At 35.6% G+C, this 15,657-nt stretch overlaps 1 protein-coding gene across 1 annotated transcript in view; it reads left to right on the plus strand.

The window, feature by feature from the left end:
* LOC308252454 (ABC-type organic anion transporter ABCA8-like) overlaps positions 1–15,657 on the plus strand; it is a 49,466-nt gene that overhangs the window by 21,407 nt on the left and 12,402 nt on the right. Inside the window, exons 14-28 of the mRNA XM_080677098.1 lie at positions 163–282; positions 516–654; positions 1,252–1,342; positions 2,116–2,255; positions 2,475–2,594; positions 4,423–4,621; positions 6,250–6,416; positions 8,788–8,921; positions 9,459–9,596; positions 10,022–10,126; positions 11,183–11,356; positions 11,560–11,673; positions 13,851–13,970; positions 14,761–14,811; positions 15,257–15,348. Coding sequence (XP_080533224.1) covers positions 163–282; positions 516–654; positions 1,252–1,342; positions 2,116–2,255; positions 2,475–2,594; positions 4,423–4,621; positions 6,250–6,416; positions 8,788–8,921; positions 9,459–9,596; positions 10,022–10,126; positions 11,183–11,356; positions 11,560–11,673; positions 13,851–13,970; positions 14,761–14,811; positions 15,257–15,348 — 1,904 coding nt within the window. The remainder of the gene's footprint in view (positions 1–162; positions 283–515; positions 655–1,251; positions 1,343–2,115; positions 2,256–2,474; positions 2,595–4,422; positions 4,622–6,249; positions 6,417–8,787; positions 8,922–9,458; positions 9,597–10,021; positions 10,127–11,182; positions 11,357–11,559; positions 11,674–13,850; positions 13,971–14,760; positions 14,812–15,256; positions 15,349–15,657) is intronic.

Consider the following 15,657-nt stretch of genomic DNA (forward strand, 5'->3'; position numbering starts at 1 on the left):
AGACGATGCAGCTAGTTAATGTGGAGTGGTATTCAGATCGAGTCAGTCTGGCTCAGAATGCATGCTTTTAACCATTACACTTTACTGCCTTGTATTTATCAATGTAAAAATAAAAAAAGAAAGGAATCTTGTATCATGACACAAATGTTGTCATTTGGTTAGATACAAAGAGTTTTGCTGGAATTGCAAATGGACAGTATTGAAGACGTACTTGCTCAAAACTTAAGTGGTGGACAGAAAAGAAAACTCACTTTTGGAATTGCCATTTTAGGAGATCCTCAGGTAAATAAGATGAGATTTAGAGATGGATTAAAATTAAAACTTTTGGTAGTAGTTCTAACCTTTTATTTGCAAGGGACATCTGTGATAAAGTATTTATGATGGGACATTATATATAAGAACAAAATCCTAACCACAGTGCCCTTTGAAATATAAATAATATGGTTTCAATGTGTTTTCTGGAAGAACTACATACTTTATTGGAAAGATCCTTTTATATACCCCCTCCACTGTAGATTTTCCTATTGGATGAACCAACTGCTGGGCTGGATCCCTTTTCAAGGCATCAAGTGTGGAACGTGCTGAAGGAGCGGAAAATGGACCGTGTGATCGTGTTCAGTACCCAGTTCATGGATGAGGCTGACATCCTGGCTGGTACGTGCTGGTTTGCTTTAAGTATCATGATGAAGACTTTATGAGATTTGAGAAATATGGATTATATGCTCAGCAGCTGTATTTTGTATCCTGGTCATCCAGCTATATCCAGCCATTGGAACAGCTGGTAATGATATGAACTGGCCCAAGAGTTTCCCTCACAACCACTTCTTTGTATCTCCTAGGATTTTGTATCCTTTGATTACATGGAGGTATGATCTGCCAGGAAACTCACTTATTTTGAAGGAAGAGTCTATATTCAAAGGCATTGGTCCTTTTACTTAAAATTTAAGGAAATCAACTTGAAATATTCAAACAATTTTGAAGTTTGTCCCATTAAAATGTATAATGTGATGATTCTCTATATTTAAAATTTATCCGATAACCTCTCTGATGGGCTGGAAGGGAAAACAACAGTCTAAAGTATATAAATAAGATTAAAATGTGTCTATTTCAATGAATCTTGATGAAGCCCTGTCTTTGAAAATATAGAAGCTCCTGAATTAGAGTTGGATCACGCAGACAAGGACCTATCTTTTGGGGGGGAAGAATGGTCAACGTTCTAACAAACTTTCTTCTTTGCTTCTTCCCTTTCAGACAGGAAAGTGTTTGTCTCCAAAGGGAAGCTGAAGTGTGCAGGCTCAAGTCTGTTTCTAAAGAAGAAATGGGGGATTGGGTATCACTTAAGGTATGGCCACTTGAGGAGCCTGCAGAACGAGAAACGGGCTAAAGCAAGGCATGATGCTTGAAGCAACACATTACAGCACACAAGGAAACCTTTGACTATTATATAAAGCTATTGATGTATACATATATACACACATACACAAATAAAAATAAGGAGATGTATAGCCAGATATAGAGAGATCAGAGATTAGAGATAAAGATACAGATAGAGATATATGGAGTATATAGTATATGAATTATTGATTGGCAGATTTTAGAGACTGAGAATATAAGATAACAAAGAAGTTTAGATAAACGTGATAGAAAATATATCCACCACACATTATTTGGTAAGAAATGTATGTATTAAGGGAACTTTCTCAACTGACATTGTATTTCACAACCTCATCACCTCTCACACATGGTTTTAACACAGTCTCTTAAGCAGACTCCTTGTTTCTCCTCTTTCCCCTAAATCCTTTTCTTCTCTCTTGTTCTTTCTCTCCTGTCCATCCTCTTCATTTTATTTTTATTACTATTTTTAGATAGTAACATGTTCTGTTATTTGTTCATTGATTCAGAGATAAGATGCCTAACATTACTGTATTTAAATCTTTTACTGTAGGAGGTAGGAACTGCATATAATCTGATTTTTTTACCTCTTATTTCAGGTTTTGTTGACCTATTTTTTGCATTCGATTTTATTTGATTTTTCTTTGTCTCATAGAGACAAGTAATTTTCTTCATCCAATTGGAGATGACGTCAAATAACACAGATCTATTTTTTATCACCAGTTTGCAGTTGAATGAAATGTGTGTTCAAGAAAAAGTAACATCCATTGTTACAAAGCACATCCCTGATGCCAAATTATCAGCAAAAAGTGAAGGAAAACTTGTCTATATATTGCCCTTGGAAAGAACAAATAAATTTCCAGGTAATGTACAAGAATATCATGAAATGAAATACATAAATGTTATTCATAAAAATAATATCAATGATAATTATTCTAACTAACATTTATTAAGAGCATATACTGTGTTCAGGTATTTAAAACATGAGGTAAGAATAACTAGACTTTTATCTCCAGTGGGAAATATTACATTCTAATTGGTGCACTATGCTTGTCTTGATTTGCTATTGTGTATGTATTTAGAACTTTATGAGAATCTTGATCTCTGTCCTGACCTGGGAATTGAGAATTATGGTGTTTCCATGACAACCTTGAATGAGGTGTTCCTGAAACTAGAAGGAAAATCAACTATTGATGAACCAGGTAAATAAAATGCATGAAAATGATAATGTAAGTGTATTCATAACACCTGATCCAGTATATTCTTCAAGAAGACACCATTCCAGGCCCTGGCTGAGTAGCTCAGTTGCTTAGATCATCATCTCGATACACCAAGATTGCCAGATGGATCCCTAGTCAGGGCATATACAAAAATCAACCAATGAATGCATAAATAAGTGGAACAACACTTCTCTCTCTCTCTCTCTCTCTCTCTCTCTCTCTCTCTCTCTCTGTGTGTGTGTGTGTGTGTGTTTGTGTGTGTGTGTGTCTGTGTGTCTTTCCTCTTCTCTCTAAAAATCAATAAATAAAAAAGAAGACACCATTACAATAATATGATTTAATAACATGATTATAACATATGGGGTTCCATGAGTAAGGCCATTTTTGGAGAAGAATATATTAAGCTGAAGTGCATCCCTGTGACTTTTGTTACCTCCACTGCCAGTATAGCATTGATATTAAAAATGGCCCATTTTCTTCTACCCAAGGCTCATAGACCTCATTGTATCCTATTTTCCAAGAGCAATTTAAGACGGAACACTTATCTTATTGTAAATCTCTCCCCAAACACTTTGAATGTGTCATCACGCTGCCTATTGGTCTCCATGGTTTCTGATGAGAAGTCAGCTCTAGATCTCATTGAGGATTTCTTTGTATGATGAGCTGCTTTTATTTTAATGTAATTTGTGACTTTAAAATTTTTTTCAACCTGTTCGTGCTTTTAATTTAAAATGCATTTCTTATAAACAGCATATAGTTGAATTTTGCTTATTGAGACATTTTACGTGTCTTATAGTGGCATGTTTAGTCCATTATTTTTTAATTTAATTTCTTTATTGATTAAGGTGTTACATATATGTCCTTATTCCCCCATTACCCCTCCTATTCCCCTCATTCATGCCCTCACCCCCTTGTTGTCTGTGTCCATTGGTTAGGCTTATATGCATGCATACAAGTCCTTTGGTTGATCTCTCCCCATTACCCCCACCCTCCCCTACCTTCCCTCTGAGATTTAATGGTCTGATCGATGTTTCTCTGCCTCTGGATCTATTTTTGTTCATTAGTTTATGTTCATTATATTCCATAAATGAGTGAGATCATGTGATATTTATCTTTCTCTGACTGGCTTACTATGCTGCGGTAAAAAAGAATGAGTTCAGCCCTAACCGGTTTGGCTCAGTGGATAGAGCATCGGACTGCGGACTGAAAGGTACCAGGTTCGATTCCAGTCAAGGCCATGTACCTTGGTTGAGGGCACATCCCCAGTAGGAGGTGTGCAAGAGGCAAATGATGGATGTTTCTCTCTCATCAATGTTTCTAACTCCCTATCTCTCTTCCTTCCTCTCTGTAAAAAATCAATAAAATATATTTTTTTTAAAAAAAGGAGTTCTTACCATTTGCAACAGCATGGATGGAATTGGAGAGCATTGTGCTAAGTGCAATAAGCCAGTTAGTCCATTATTTTTAAGGTGGTTGTTGCTATAGTTATGTTTAATTTACAGGTAAACCCCTAGTGTGTAGCATGTCAATTTGTAACTTGTTTCTCTAGGTGAGCACCTAAGATAATTGTGTCCTTTACCAAGTTTCCAAGTCACACCTAGGTACTATGATGATCTTGCATACTTATCTTAACCTCTTTAATATATTGTCTGTGTCCACCTAAGATTTTCTTTCTGGTCCTTTGGTTCAAGTGCCAACAGTGTGAGGGTATGTTATCTGTGATGTCCTTGGTATAACAAATGCCTATAGTAAGCTCAGTAAAGTCCATCTGAAGTAGGTTTTTATGCATTACTTATTTTGTGTTTTTCAGGTATTGCCACATCTGAAGATGTACAAGCAGAAGGAGCTGGAGACACAGAAAGACTTGTTGAGATGGAACAAGTTCTCTCTTCACTTAGTGAGATGAAAGAAACAGTAGGTGGCATGGCTCTGTGGAGACAGCAAATTTGTGCAATTGCAAGGGTCCGCTTATTAAAGCTAAAGCATGACAGAAAATCTCTTTTATCACTGTGAGTATCAGAGTGCTGTAGCTTTTGTTCAGTCGATGCATTAAAAAATATTAAGGCCTAAAGACTACAGAAAACAAACAAAAATAAAAATAAATGTCTGCATCTGCAAAACTGGATAAAATATAATCCCCAATCTAGTTCATGGGCCTAGTTTTTATCTACTAGCAGACTAGCAAGTGGAATTTATAAGGTCTCAGAGCCAATTTTAGGGGGAAAGTTCAATTAAAGTAAGTTTTCCTGTAATATTTGTCTTATTTATTTATTTATTTATTTATTTATTTATTTATTTATTTATTTATTTTTATTTGGTGTGTGTTTTTGTTAATGCTCACCTGAGGATATTGTTCCATTGATTTTAGAGAGAGTAGAAGGGAGGAAGAAAGACAGAGAGAGAAATATCAATGTGAGAGAGACACATCAATTGGTTGCCTCCCAGACTCACGCCAACCAGGGATCAAGTCTACAACAGAGGTACATGCCCTTGACCAGAATGGAACCTGGGGCCCTTCAGTCTACAGACTGACGCTCCATCAACTGAGCCAAACCGGCTAGGGCTATTTGCTCTCCTTTACATTTTCTATGGCAGGTGACAGAAACATTGGGATGTAGATATTATTTCCCAGTGTCTGTATGCCAAAGTCTCATTTTAGTTGTTATCTAGTCATGGTATTGACTCAGCCCTAGAAGTCCTGACTCTCCCATTATATCCTACTGGCTCTAACCTAGAGGTTCTAACTTCCCTCCAGCCCTCTGAAGTGATGGTAGCTCACTCTCCATACATACTGCGTGCATAATGGACACCATCCCTGCTCCTAAGAATCATGTCACCTCTCAGTAGCACCCTGGTGTCCAAGGGATTTTGGCTATCAATCAGCACCTTGTCTATGAATATGTTGATTAAGCATCAAAGAAATAGGTGGTGTGGCACATAACAGAATCTCAACAAGTACTTGCTAAATAAATAAGTAATGAGAATTCACTGAGAATATTTGACTAGGAGATGAGCATAATTTAACAAAATCTTTAAGCTTAATCTGGCAACAGCATATAACATGTCTCCAGAGATGCCAGTCCTTTAGCAAGAATTCCAACAAGATGTATCATAAAATTAGAAATTAGGAATGGAGAAATGGTTCAAAATAAGATATCATGAAAATATAATAAAAATTTTCAACTTACTTGAAATGAAGAGCACAGGAAAATAGAGTAAAAAATAATTGAAAATTTGTGCCTGGAGATTCAAGAAACCATGCAGTCATCACAGAACTAAGTGAAGAGGATTGGCCATGAAGAAAATTGAGTATAAAGTGTTGGTGAATGAACCCCTCACTGGAATTCCAGGAAGAGGCAGAATCTGGACACAGAGTTAAAGGACACATGTCCCATGATAGTGTACAGGGTGGCTCATGGCCAGAGAGGAACAAGAGACATGAACAAAAGGATAAATCTACAATTTATCATCTCTAACTTAGAGAGAAGAAAAGGACAAGGTACTCAGTATCTGAGTCAGAGGGCTATATGTTTAGTTTTCATAATTTCCTGATCTCATTCAGTTAGAATCTGCCTAGACCATTTTAAAAGGTTAGGGCATGACTGTGCATTCACACCGGCAATTTTCTTCTGTGTAGGCTATTGATTCTAGGAATTGGAATTTTTCCTTTTCTGTGGGAGTACATCATCATGAAAACATACGGTGGCACTTACACATGGAAAATCTCTCCCCATTTATACTTCCTTGCTCCTGGACAACCACCGCATGATCCTCTCACTCAGTTATTAATCATCAATAATACAGGTAATAATGTGGTGAATACTTTGTCTCAAATACATTCACTGTTCAGAGCATTACTTAGACAACATAAACATGAGATTAAAAATGAGCTTTTTACTTCTTCAGCAGGTGTTCAAAACAATTTATGAGGCTTGGGGATGATGAATATACGAGCCCAAAATAGAGCAGGAATTAAGAAAGCATTTGTCAAGGAAAAATAAATGATCTGATGACATTTTGCAAAATAAAAAAGTTTATACCCCAAAACACATTTTAATAGCTTGAGATATAATTCAAATGCCATATTTATTCATTTAAAATGTGCAGTTTAATGGTTTTTAGTGTATTCACAGAATCATATAATCTTTAATATAATTCATTTTAGAATATTGTCATCTCAAAAAGAAATCCCAAATCATTAGTAATCATTTTCATTCACTTTGCCCTCAGCTCTGATCAATCACAAATTTATTTTCTATTTCTATTAATTTGCTACTCTAGACATTGAATATGAGTAGGTTCATACACTATATATATATGATCTTTTGTGACTGATTTTTTTCACTTAGCATGATGTTTTCGAGGTTCATCTATGTTGTAACATATGTCAATACTTTATTTTTTAAATTGTTGAATAATGTTCTATTGAATGGATATACCACATTTTATTATTCTCGTGTGACCCTCAGCTGTTCTTTCTTTCTGCTCCGGGATAAGGCTCAGAACATGTCTGTCTATTCTGCCGCCATTTTTTTTTCTCCTGTAAAAGTATTTTTTAAAGTGACTGCTTCAGTTTACATTTGCACAAACATTTTGTGAGGATTCCAATTTGTACACACACAAAGAAAACCAAATTATTAAAAAATAAAGTAAAGTGCCTCCCAATTACAGTGCTGAAGTGCTATCTAATGTTCCTAAGTAAAGAAGGCTGTGATGTACCTTACAAAGAAAATATGTGTGTTAGATTAGCTTTGTTCAGGCATGCATTATAGAGCTGTTGGCTGTGAGATCAAGGTTAATGAATCAACAATGAATATACAGAAACATACTTAAAATAAAACAATGCACTGATTGGTTAAAGACGAGAGGCTTAGAGAGACCTAAACCTGTGTTTCCCCTATAAGCACTGATCCAGTATTCACTAATTCAGTGTTTATAATAACTTTCTAGTGACTTTATAGAAGTAAAGTACATAACTACTGAGAATATTAAGAATCAACTATAAATGTTTTCAAATATTTTATTTCATCCTGTATATTATCTTTTCACTTTGTTATTGGTATCCTTGGAAGCACAATGTTTTAATTTTTATGAAGTCCAACTTATTTTTTCCCTTGCCTGTGCTTTTGATGATATATTTAAGTAGGCTTTGCCTAATGCAAGATCACAAAAATTTACTCCTGTATTTTCTTCTAAGGCTTTTATACTTTTAGTTCTTACATTTGGGTCTGTGGTGCATTTTGAGTTCATTTTTGTGTGTGGTGTGAGGAAGGGATGCAACTTCAATAGATATCCAGTTATCTTCCTGGGAGGGTCAGGCCACCAAACTTTCCCATTCCCTTCAGCTTCATCTTGCAGAAGCTTGAGACCAACAGAAATGGGGGGCTGAGAGATCTGGAGTTCTCTTCTTACCCATAAGGTAGAAGTTCTAATTTATGGACAAGTGGTTCTCAGTCATCCTCATCACAGTTCCTCCCTGGAAGACACTATAGACTGGGCTTGAGGAGGTAGAATCCCTGAATCCTTCTCTGACCCATTCAGAGGGGAGCTTTTGTTATGCTAATCAAGGGAGAGTTGTGAAGGTATAGGTCTTTGTCACAGTTTCTTAGTGCTCTTACACAGATTTAGTACATTCTCAAATAAATTTCTTTTTTTGTTTTCTGTATGTCTTTAAGATAATAAAATTTCAACTTGTTGGAATTTTTTAGGAATTTTTACAAGTTATAGTTGTTTTTCTGGGGAGAAGGTCCATGACCTCTTTCTATAGCCATTCAACAAGTTGTCTTCCTATATCAAGAAACATTTTGAAAATCAATTAATAACCTGTGGTAACGAAGTGAGATTTAGCCTATTTGGTGGTTAATTAGTAGAGATTATCTATGTCATTCAAACCATATTGGTATAGCTACTCATTGAAATCTTCTTGGAAAAAAATCTATTCCATATGCACCATATAGCAATGATCATAAGTTAATAAATATATTATAAAGTAAAATCCATAGAAGTGAGTAGATTTTTAAATTTACAGTAGCAGGCATGTTATTACGTGGAAAAAAATCCTCACACTCCATATTACAGTAAATATTACATGAGGTCATTAATTTTCATTTCACTGCACAGGTTGATGTTGATTTTCTTAGTTTTGAGATACCTAATACATTAAACTACAATTTAGGGGCAAGCATTGATGACTTTATACATTCCGTGGAGCGTCAGAACATAGCTTTGGAAGTGGATGCATCTGGAAATAGAAATGGCTCAGACGATCCATCTTATAATGGAGCCATCATAGTGTCTGGTCACGACAAGGTATGCTGGTCTCCATTTAAGAACTTACCCTAAAGGTGTGCAATAAACTATCAATATACTCTGGCCTTCAGTTTAGGAAACAAAATGAAAAACAAATGCAGGGGTACTGCTTTTATTACTTAGTTTATTGTAGTCATTAGTAGATAAATACTTCATATATCAGTTACTATCTACCAATAGACTGTGTGCATTAGCAAAATAAATACTATACAATACCCACTGTCAAGAACATACTTAAGTCCAAAAAATGTGTATTTCCTCTCAAGGATTTTCTAATTCATATGTGCTGAAACTTCTGTTTTATTCTTAAGCAATAATAATATTTGGTTCTAGCCATAAGCCAGACACCTGGTGTCCTGAAAGCCAGATACTGCCTATATACATGTTTCAGTTTATTTAACACAATGTTTGTTTTTGTTCAGATTATTTAACACTATTTTTAAAACATGATTTTTAATTAAAATATTGAATGTTTACTTCTTTAGGGGAAAAAATGAAGATCTCTGAGAATTTATAACCTTGCTTTTTCTATTTTAGAATTACAGTTTTTCATTAGCGTGCAATACCAAGAGACTGAATTGCTTCCCAGTTCTTATGGATATTATTAGTAATGGGCTGCTTAGAATGGCTAAACCATCAGCACGTATCCAAACTGGGAGAATTATGTCTTTGCTGGTAAGTATGTACTCTATGATTCTCCTCCATCAGGCATCTTCCGGGTGGCTGGGATTTTATTCTTATTGAGTAATCATCTGCAGGGTAAATTAGCATTTGGATTCATGCAAGTTCTGTGGCTTTGGGAAATCAATGTAATTTTTTAGAGCTTTGATTTTTTTAATGTAAATAAAACTAACAAATTATATTTTCAAAGAGAACGTGAAGAAATGAAAGTGAAATCGTGCAGTCCTGTGACTAGCACTTTTCTTATCCAAACATGTGGGTTATCAAGCCAAAAATCAAGCTTCAAGTCTGGATGGATAGTAAAGAGTTTGGTAACAAAAGGGATGTAAGGCAGGGTTAAAAATAGGCTGTTCAATATTTTTAAAAATGAATTTCACATTTGTTCATGCAACTCTTTATATTCTTTGCCTTTTCAAAAGGAACTGGATCGTCCACTTTTACTCATGATACCTTCCATGTTCTGGCTGTTTTTGTCATCCAGCTGTGCTCCTTACATTGCCATGAGCAGCATCAATGATTATAAGGTAATGATGAGTAACTGAAACTTCCCTTACTTTGTATGATTATATGTTGAAGGTAATATAATTACAGGATTTTTCAAGAGGCGATTTATACACGTTTACTCGAGCAACCAATTCAGACAAAAATCCTAAGTTGTAAAAATAAAAGGAATTTTTATAAGTGGAAATATCAATGTATAGATAGAGTCTACAGAATGATTCTAAAATTTATATGAATATGCAAGTAACTGAAAATAAAATAACTTGGAAAAAGAAAAACAAAATTGGAAGATTTATGCTTCTAACTTCAAGGCTTACTACAGTTATAATAAATAAGAATGTGTTGTATTAAGTAAGAATAATCATGTAAATATATGAAATGGAATAAACATTTCAGATATAAACCCACACATATGTCATCCATTGATTTTCAATAAAACTGCCAGGGAATTCAAATGGGGTAAGGATACTCTTTTCAGAAAATTGTATGGAAAGAACTTGATAATGTTATGAAAAACATGTTCTCAACACTCAGTTCTCACCATACACAAAATTATTTTGAAATAAATCATAGGTCTTCTGGTAGGCAAATATTTTTAGTTGGGACAGAGGAAGCATAGACCATCCACAAAAAAATGATATCTGACCTTCATCAAAGTTCAAACCTTTTGTTCTTTGTAAAACATGAATAAGCAAATAAAAAGCTGTAGGCTGAGAGAGAAATATTCACAATGCACATATATAACAAAAGATTTGTGCCAACAATATAAATAGTTCTTACACCCCAGTAATTGAAGATAACCTTATTTCAAATATGGGCAAAATATGAAAACAGATACCTACCAAAGAAGATATGTAGATGGAAAATGCTTCCATAAAAAGATGGCTAATATCATGTATAACCCAGAAAATAACTGCAATGAGATTCCTTTACACAGCAAATAAAATGAATACATGTTAAAATGACTGACAATACAGAGTTTGTGAGGGTGTGGAGAAACTGGGGTTCTCGTGCATAATCCACATTTTCTGAAACCTCTCATTGAAATAGCGTCTGTGTTTTTGCTGTCTCCTGCTCAGAACAAAGTGCGGTCCCAGCTTCGGATTTCCGGGCTCTTCCCTTCCGCTTACTGGTTTGGACAGGCATTGGTGGACGTCCCACTATACTGGCTGATGTTCCTTCTAATGTATTTCCTGGAGATCATTTTTGGCTTCAGACGATTTATATTTAGAGATGTAAATGAGGTTATGCATGTAAGTTACAATATTCATGGAACAAATATCATTGTACGACGTAGTTAGAAACTTTGAAGATGCACACTGTTTTCATTGATATTCACATGGTCATAAATTACTAATAACTATTAGACCTGGTGCTGTGCCTACGTTTTGAATCCTAAATGTTTTCCTAGATTGCATTTTTCTTTAACTGAAATGTAACATCCTGTTTATTTCAGATCCCATGTGCTATTGGTTCAGCCACATCCCTTATTTTCTTTACATATGTAATTTCGTTCATTTTTCGCAAGGGAAGAAAAAATAGTGGCATTTGGTCTTTGGGCTTCTTTGTTGTAAGTATGTTTCTTTTGAACATGTATTTTAAACATGTAATGTATGATTCTGATATAGTACTTTAAATTTGCCCTTGGTAAAATACATTAATATGGGAGTCTAACATATTTAAAGTTTCCCTGCCTTAGATACGGATCCTCTTCAAAATCTGCCTCTTTTCCTCTCCCTATTTCTCCCCTGTCTTTCTTTAGAAGTGGCCACATTTTTTCTCACCATAAAATATTTAACAGAAGGAAACCTGGAAACCATCTGCATTTTCTTTTTACTGAAAAAGAAATAACCCCAAAGATCTCCATGACACTATGCAAATACTGTAACCAGCTTAGTTAAAAGTAGAAGCAACTTCTCCATCTCTCTACTGAGGATTAATTCTATAAAGCAACACTTAATTTATCTAAATTAGGAGGAAAAATATATGTAATCTATAAGCATCTATTCTAATTTCCTGTCGTCGACAGTTTTAACACTGAAAGAGTTCTCAAAGGGTAAACAGATGCGTAAACAGCCAATTCCTAAAACAGCGATAAGGCAAAAGTTACCGAGATACCACCCATCATTAAAAGTCTAACACAACCTACCTATCTGGTTTGGCTCAGAGAATAGAGTGTCGGCCTACAGACTGAAGGGTCCTGGGTTCGATTCTGGTCAAGAGCTCATGCCCAGGTTGCGGGCTTGATCCTCAGAAGGGGGCATGCAGGAGGCAGCCAATCAATGATTCTCTTTCATCATTGATGTTTCTATCTCTCCCTCTCCCTGTACCTTTCTCTCTGAAGTCAATAAATATATATTTAAAAAGTAAATAAATAAATAAAAATCTAACACAACTGAGTAATAAAAAGGTCTATGAAAACCAGAAAAGGGAGAGAGTCATTCATAAAAATGAGAACAGATTTCCTTTAGGAAGTGAAACCTGAGGAAGAGTAAGATTTCACATTTGGAGAAGAATGATGATGCAAATCGAAAGGAGTGGAGGAACAGAAACCCAAAGGGGAGAGTGTCCAGACTAGGAAAAAGTCCTAACTACTGGCAATAATCTGACATGAATATGGGGAGGAAACAGGCTACAGCTGAGCCTGGTCCTAGTCGTGGTGAACATAATGGATGGAACCATGACTGGCCTTAAATGATGGGCTCAAGAATTTATTCTACAGCCCTAGCCAGGTAGCTCTGTTGGTTAGAGCATCATCCAATATGCCCAGGTTGCGGGTTTGATACCCAGTCAGGGCACATACAAGAATCAACCAATGAATGGGTGGAACAACAAATTGATGTTTCTCTCTCTCGCTCACTCTCATGAGACACCATGGAAGCTAATAATTCAGAAGAGAAATATGATCACAGACACACTTTTAGGAAGAATATTCTGGAAGCCATAGAAGTGACGGTTTGTAACAGAGAGAATTTAGAAGTATGGAAACTTTTAGGAAGGCATTACAATAGTTGAGAAGAAAAAGCCTGAGAGGGTCACACATACTTATAACTTTCTCTTCTCCCTGAATGGTGTATTTTAGTACTTCTACTAAGCCACTCCAGGTTTTTGAATGCTTATATTCCTCCATTGGTGTAGTTAACAAGTATCCTTTTATTATTGCTTTATTCCTATCAGATATCTTTTTAAAAATATATATTTTTATTTATTTCAGAGAGGAAGGGAGATGAGAAAGAGATATAGAAACATCAATGATGAGAGAGAACCATTGATTGACTGCCTCCTACACACCCCACACTGGGGATCAAGCCAGCAACCTGGGCACATGCCCGGACTGGGAATTGAACCGTGACCTCCTGGTTTATAGGTCAGATGCTCAACCACTGAGCCACAGCAGCTGGGCAATCCTATTAGAATTCAATTTCAATTTTTACCTATGATTATTGCTTATATACCATTCTGAATTTTACCTCCCAAAATAGTATACACTACCTTTTTTCCTTTTCTATATTTAAAATGCTCTCCATATTAGATCCTAGATTTACCAGTGAGGTCTCATGCATGATCCTCCGGGCCAAAGGATTGTGGCTAAATCATCAAGAGAAAATGTCAATGGAGATCCACTGATTTGAGCTTAGTTTTCGGGTTTGAAGTGGAAGTTAGGAATATCTCCAAGATGAGCCATCTTAATATGGAGCATCTACTGATGTTCAGAATGGTTAAAATGCTTTTTTCCCCCCTTTTTAGATCACCCTTCTCTCTGTGGCCATATCTGTGGTGGAATTGCCTGGATATAATTTACTGTTTTTCATCAACTTTTTCGTACCACAAACCACATTACTTTGCTGTATGCTCTTATCTTTTTATGTAAGTAATGCTACCATCTGCTCCAGTGTCTTGGAACTCACAACCAAAGGTGAAAGCTTTGCTTAAGGCTGGGACTCTGCAAAATGTTCAGTATGTGTGACATTTGAAGATTTCTGCTTCATGCTTCCAATTAAATCTCTCTCCAGATAGGACAATATGCTCCAGCTGAACTGTAAAGGAATAGTTGACCCTAGTTGATGGATGGGGAGGAAGAATAATGGGTGGGAGAAATAAAGCAGCCTTTTTACTCAATCTGGGCATGCTCAGCTCTAGAAGGAGGCAAATGAAATGTCTCTAATCTTAGGGACTTCAGGATTCTAGAGAAGCTCTCAATCCCTTTTTTCTAACTGACTGATACCTATACTTCTTTCTACCTATGGAAGGAAGGTACACTATGTGAGTTAAGAGTTATCCATGGGGAAGAGAAAGGAAAGAAAGGGAACTTATGAAAGGGGCAGTGAGCACTAGAAGGTGTATGAAGGACTGTGTGATAAAGGTTAAATCTTGCCTCTCTTTCAATGTTTGGGGAGGCTAGCACAACAGACCCCAAGATTCTCTCACCAGGTGATGAATAATTGCTAAATCCTATTGCTTCAAATAAAAGCACAATGGCTCATAAACCTTGGGAGGAAGGAAGACAGCTCCTCGCTACACATTGTGGAATGGACACTTAGCCAATACTCATCGGGGGCATGCCAGTAGGGTTGTTCAAATGGGCCAATTCACTTTATATGGCAAAAACTCACAAAACGAAAATGTTCGTGTTTAACCATTGTCTATCTTTTTCCAGCTTTTCGTGTTTTCTTCATCTGATGGAGAGCCCTTTTTGATATTCCTAATTGTAAGAACACATTCTTCTTTAAAATTTATCATGTATTTTACTAACTAAACTATTTTAATTTTTGTAAACATGGTGGAATTTTTATTAATGTGGATATATAGGTATCTGTAGCCCATAGAGAAAACATATTTGTAAAAATAGAACGTTTTATATAAAAATCAACTAACCAGATAATATGCTTCCCAATTTTTAAGGACACTGTATAACTATTAGAGGAAATTATTTAAAGTAATATTATCACACAATTTTTATATTTGTTTCCTATGTTTCTGTAAACAAGATTGAGAGTGAATTTACTAGTTTCACAGTTTGAAGAATAGATTATTGGAAATTGGTAATGATTTTGCCAACTGCATCTTTGTAGAAGTCCAATTATTCCTAACTCACTTTTAATGTGAAATTATTTTCTTTTAGTGTTTCTAGTTATGCATCTCTTTATTCCTAGCCTCTCCTTCAAATTATCGTCTTGATTTTTATTCTTCGATGTCTGGAATGGAAGTTTGGAAAGATATCGATGAGAAAGGATCCCTTCTTTCGGTCTGGAGAAATGAAATTTGATTCTTTTATTCCAGTGATCACTGTTTTAAAATATTTTATGCATAAATTAATCCATTAACAAGGAAGTGCTAAGAACTAGAATGGGCAGGGGTAGGAACCATGTGTCAATACAAATAGTAGAGATATAGGTACCTGAATCAAAGATTATAAATAGTGGAGCAAACAGACCTAAAACACTGAATATTAAAGGACTCTGTCTGACACTGTGCAGTAGAACACTAGGGAAAGTTACATCCAACTCATTCAGTTTAAATAGCACTTAATCTGAATAGACTGACAGTGACTATG

The sequence above is a fragment of the Plecotus auritus genome, assembly GCF_963455305.1.
Source record: "Plecotus auritus genome assembly, chromosome: 7".
In the NCBI taxonomy this organism is placed as follows: domain Eukaryota; kingdom Metazoa; phylum Chordata; class Mammalia; order Chiroptera; family Vespertilionidae; genus Plecotus; species Plecotus auritus.